The sequence below is a fragment of the Branchiostoma floridae genome, chromosome 3, assembly GCF_000003815.2.
Source record: "Branchiostoma floridae strain S238N-H82 chromosome 3, Bfl_VNyyK, whole genome shotgun sequence".
Classification (NCBI taxonomy): Eukaryota; Metazoa; Chordata; class Leptocardii; order Amphioxiformes; family Branchiostomatidae; genus Branchiostoma; species Branchiostoma floridae.
The window spans coordinates 31,420,248-31,426,125 of NC_049981.1; the positions used below are offsets into that span (position 1 = coordinate 31,420,248).

General features: G+C 43.7%; 1 protein-coding gene across 1 annotated transcript; it reads left to right on the plus strand.

Moving 5' to 3' along the window:
* The first annotated feature begins 569 nt into the window (after positions 1-569).
* Positions 570-5,122, plus strand: LOC118411630. The gene is made up of 5 exons (XM_035814106.1): positions 570-807; positions 3,190-3,413; positions 3,810-3,868; positions 4,273-4,398; positions 5,029-5,122. Exons 1-5 carry the CDS (start codon positions 681-683, stop codon positions 5,105-5,107), a joined length of 615 nt encoding a protein of 204 aa, XP_035669999.1. The 5' UTR covers positions 570-680; the 3' UTR covers positions 5,108-5,122.
* Positions 5,123-5,878: the final 756 nt, after the last annotated feature.

Here is a 5,878-nt window from a genome sequence, read left to right on the forward strand (position 1 = left end):
TGCCTAGCGAGATCCTGTCTGCCTGTGACTGTGCCTAATGCTTGTCTTTTGTGTCTAGCATACATGTGACTGCTGTCTCATTTGCATACTTGTGACTGGCTACATGCGGCCGTTACCGCTGAGTAACAGATCCTCACAGATCCTCAAACCCTGAAATGTTTTCATGTTTTGACACCAGAACTTGCGTTCTCACGAAAAGCTTTAGTCCACAAGTGATCTCCAAGAGGTTTTCAATCTTGTGTGGAAGAAGAGTTTAAATCCAGATACTCCTCAAGAGATCCTCACGAGGTTTTCAAACACGGTTACGTCTTACTATATAAGATGGCTGATCGTGAGGGTCGCTCCCAGGTGCAAAATCTCTTTTGTTTATCGACGCCATCTTTAATCGCAAAGGACTGTGGGACGCCATTGTAAAGGTCAAAGGGTCACCCTGTATCGCCACCAAATTTTCTTCCCAAACTTTTTTTAGTGACAAAAAATCAAGGTTTCCCGTAATGTCATCGTATATAGTGTCGGGGAATGGAAAAAATACTGCATTTTGTATAAGATACTATAATTTTGGTGAGGACAGGTCAACAAAGCGCCTAGCAACGGCCCTAGCAACCGCGGCGTCGTGACCCCAAACACCTGTGGCACAGGTGAATGAATCAAAGTCGCCCGTGCCGTGACGAAAACTCAAGATGTCGGTGATCAGTGAAGAGTCCCGTCCCCCCACGGCCCTGTCCCGGGCCAGCATCTCGACATGGGAGATCCCCACCCCGCACTTTCCGCACGAGAGGGTGGGCAGGGGTAGGGTGCTGTTCACAGGTGAGAATATTCCCCCAGGGTTTTTCTGTCGCTTAAATCTAAATCTTTCTAACACACGCGTCTGGGGACTTGTTTGTTGTGGGGGAAACTGAGACGTATATCACCGTCTACTCTTGCTTTTATAATGGTAAAGTTTTAAGTTTTATTGATAAAGGCGTATAAACTTGGAAAAAAGTTCTTGGTAATGCAGTATAGAATCGTCGTCAAATAGCAATTTTATCGTCATTAAGGTACTCTATACTATACTCTGGCTGTAGTGTTTGTTACATGAAGCTTTCACGCGACCAGGACCACGTATTTGTTGTGAAGAAAACTATGGATAGCGAGTTTGCCCTAAGCAGAAGTTTTAAGGGGTTTCAACTTGAGGTCCTTCTAGATTTAAGGGTAATGTAAAATAAAATCGTCGTCAAATAGAGATTTTATCGTCATTGGGGTCTTCAGGGGGTGACTGTAGTGTTTGTTATGTAAACACATAAAGCAATTGTGTCTACCGTGTACAGCACTGGAAATCAACCAGTTGAGAATACCAGACAATTTCGAAAATATGCACCGGGAAAACACGGCATAATGCCTTTCCAACTGCATCACTTCGACACTTGAATTTAAACAAATATAAGGCCAAAAATCGTAATCTTTCCGGAATTCCATTGAGCTTGCATCTCTTATTTTGTAAACATGATCAGTTGCTGGACTAATGTTTTAAGGCGTGTAGTGTCTCCAGTCTGCCAAAGAAACTGACTTGTTACTTTAAGAGCTTAGGAAAGCGCTTCATGTTGTTCAAAATCGGACAGCGAAAACGTTTAAGAACACTAATTGGTATCGAAGCAAAGGCTGAGGGTTGTGCAGAACCGAACAAAAGCCTGCAGAACAAGTGGAACAGGTGCGCGGCAGGTGGTCGCCTCTGTTGTAGCAGGTTTTATTCTAAGGTTTTACAGTTACTTAACTCTTAAGGGTGTCTCAAGTACAGGTTTTGTAAATGATGTGAAGTAAATAGCGCTTGATTTGTACACCTACTGTCACCTTTGTATGGCTTGTAAATGCAACATCCCTACACTACACTCGTCTTTTGTATTGAGAATTACAACGTGACCCATTTCTCTTTCATATTTGCCGATATCAACTTTAGTATCCCCAAACCAAGCTCTTTCGGCCGTTGAAGTTTTGCAGGCCTGAAATTCTACCCGAACTGGATATTTTGGCCACAGATTTCTTCTGTTACTGTCTGTGGTATAACTCGGTCGAAGTGAGGCACACAATACGCTGAAATGATTAGAAGGCTGTGTAACAATGAGTTAACTATGAACGCGTCACTATGACCACCTCCCCAACTCAAACAACTCCAGCCGACCTTATCGCCCGCTGTGGACCTTAATTGTCCAGACCGACGCTCTGATTGTCGCCTTTTTCATCATGCACGCATATCATTATTGTGACCGGTGGTGTCAACACGACGTATAACGTTACAGAGTGACCTCAATAAATCTAGACATTTGAACGGGCGTTGCAGACATTTCCGTCTTCACAACACCGATCTCAATTAAAGCTTCGCCATTAGCAGAATATACAAAGAAAAGCCCTCCTAACGCGATTGTAATCCATCACCATTAGGTTAAGCACACAGAGGCGAAGGCAACACAAAACTTTTGATACTGCTGTAAGAACAACATTGTAAGACTTGCTGAAGCCTTGGACAACCATGAATCACTGAAAGAGACTACAGCTACATTCTGTTGATTCAACACTAACACAACGAGGAACAGGCTTTTGGAGAATAAAAAAAAAATGATACACTGCTATAGGCTAAGCGGTAGCCGGAAAAAATGAGTGCTGAAACGAGGGGGGGGGGGACTCCAAGTTGCGTCTTATTTTCACTGACTATTTCGTACGGTCCAAACAAATTCCGAACCGGAACCTTATACTTATGTTTTGTACATGTTTATACAATAATCTCCAGGAGTGGACTGCACTGAAAACACTACAGTAACTCTAGAGCCATCAATGTTATATCCAAGTCTGGATTTTGATGATTTTGACTTGGTACCACTTTTTCTATAGCGCATGGGTGCGATAATCTGAGCATGTACTTTTTGCTCGTTTCTTTGCACTGTGTATTTGTTGAACGTGAGTTATCGTAAACTTTCTGTGCTTACTTCAGAAACGTAGCGACAACGCATTACATTAAATCGGCAGACTGGCGTAGCTTCCGCTAAATTCAGGCGCCAATTACGTATACGCTTTACGTATACAATGGACCGATTACGAATTGTTTTTCAGCTGTTCGGCTACGAATTACTATACGTGGATTTAGTATAGAAACTAATAGAAGGATATGCATGAGGATATTCGATACTTGCTTGACTGACATTTTTTTGTCAACCCCAGGCGTGGACGGCATGTCCGACTACCGCGTGAACGTGCCCGACGAGGTGCGGCACACCGGCATCGGCACCATGTCCCCCGAGGGCACCAGCGAGGTGCTGTACCTGTGGCGCGCCGCCAGGGGGACCCCCTTCCCCCTGGGGAAGCACCAGAGGGTGGGGGAGATCGGCTGGGCCATCCCCGAGCTGGGCGACAGGCGGGCGCTGACGACTAACGCACATTTCAAGGTACTAGTATATGGGAAACTCATTGTTTTATCATACACTGGGCCTCTACCAGTGCTGTAAGTTAACTACGCGAAGAAAAGAATGACTGGAAGATTTATTGACACAACAAAAGTAAGGAGACTTACAATGGCCTTCCGACTTTCCACGGGTACATATTGATAACAATATGAAAAAAAGACTTGTCAGGAAAACTGCTTGTTGGTGGATTACACACAATTTTCATTCTCTACTACGCTTCGCAAAGTTCACTTTAAATGTGGAAAACGATATAACAATCCATAGTGACTCATGGACGTAATATAATTTCAGAACTATTATATTAATCAGATTTGATATCCTTTGTCTGTTTGTCTGTAATCAAGTGGTATTCTATAACTGCTACCTTTGTTTCCCCAGCTGGGAGAGTTCCGGGAGGCCTGTGAGAACAGCTACACACATCGGTACCAGAACCCGTGGTAAGCTGCAGCTGGATGATGATATCGATGTTTTTAAGAAATTCGCACCTCTTGAACCACCCACAAAAAGTGTCATACATGTTATGTTATAGATGAAAGAGATCCCTATTAGCATAAATTACTTCGCCATCCTTGCCAAATAGAAATGTGAATAAAGCAGATAAAGAAAATCCGGTGAAAAGTGTTTTGATAGGATAAAAATCAAGCTGCGTCGAAGAATGCCTATCAATCTTTCTTGCCTCAACAAATGTAGTGTGACTTTCTCAAGTTCTACATCATCTCGCGAGAGATTCTGTAAAATATATTAGAATTTTTGTTATGAGGCAAAAGATACCACACACGTAAGTTGTGACTTATACAACTGTTGCGTTTGTTTTATGGCCTATCTCTGCATCTACTTCCAGGGCGAAGGGAGACGACATGAAGGCTTCGGAGCGGGGAAAGACGGCGGATGGACCCCGTGCGGCCTCCAGGGGAAGTGCACGTCCCCCGACCCGCCCTGTGTCAACCATTGGAGACCTACCTTCCAGGTGAGCTGTCCCTTGTCGAGCTTGGGATTCGTGACAGTTCAACTTTATCCGCGGGTTAACCAATATCCGTCGTTTACAAAAAAAAGTATGGTTTCCTGAAGACAACACAAGACAGCCTGCCTATAACACAAGGTCACCTTTATCCCCGGGGTAGCCAATATCCGTTGTTTTCAAAACATGGTATTTAGAGATATCAAGTCGACGGGCGTTGGTTTCAAATTGAAATATTCCCGAGATATTGCAATTTGATGTCCCTAAATGCCCTGTTTTTAAATGGAACGGATATTAGCTAACCCGCATATTAAGGGGAACTAACCTTATAGGTGGTGTTGTGTTGTGTGGGAACCACGCGTTTTGTAGGCTACAATCTGAACTAAACGTAAGCTAGCTGTCCAAACGGGGTAAGAGACGTTCAAGGAAAGACTATCACTCTACATTTGTAAAGACAATAAATTGTTAGAACCTCATGTCCGTATGGTTGTAAAACCAATGATAGAAATATATACAGTACTATTATATAACGTGAAGCATGTTATTCTGCACCACGAGTACTACAACATCCGTGTGCACGTTGGAATGTTAAGTTTGAATTGACAATGCTGACACATGTACAACTGCGTGTATCCACAGATATTACCGGCCCAGAATCACCGGGGAGAGACGATCTTCCATCGGCAGCGCCTCTATACACAGCTCGTCGTCTAGGTAACGGCCTTCTCCTGGGTCTCCAACTCTCCATGCTGCCACCCCCTTCCCCTCCCCAACCCTCACTTCTAATCTCTGCTTTATCTTCTATTCCATGTATCAATGGAGCTCCTGAAGACCTGTCAGCGTTTCCAAACTGACAAAATCTTTGTCTGCAGATTATGATGTCAACTCTTGTCAACCCTGTGCGCTTTTCCTCTTCCGCTTCTTCAGTAGACTTGTCCAGGTTCGAAATGCGACTCGCTATCCTCATGTTACCCCCTTGTTAACTCATGTCTTTGCTTCAATCTGCTAAAAGTTACTTACATTTCAGACATTTCAGCCTTTGCATAGTGATTGAATATTTAATTCTATACTAAATGATTATTTTCTTACAGAATGCTTTCAGCTATTGGCGTGGGTCTGTCCTCATCTTCAAACAGACTTTGCCTGGGTCAAACCCACTATCTATCCTACATCTACATCAAACCACACACGCCAAACCCACTATCCAACTCTCATTGCAAACTTAGTGTCTCCTGATCTCTACGTCGATACACTAAAGGCCCCCTCTCACTTGACGTGCGGCACGCTTGCGGCATTGCTGCGTTCGTTCACTGCGGTACTGTTTTGTTATTTTCTCCGATTTGTTATTGTTCAGATATTGCGCAATACGTAATAGTGTGACATAGAAGACCACATTATACACAACAAGTAAGAAAATTCGTTCTTTATCTCTGACGATCGTTGAGCATCATATCAAAGCCGCAATGCCGCAAGCGTGCCGCACGTCCAG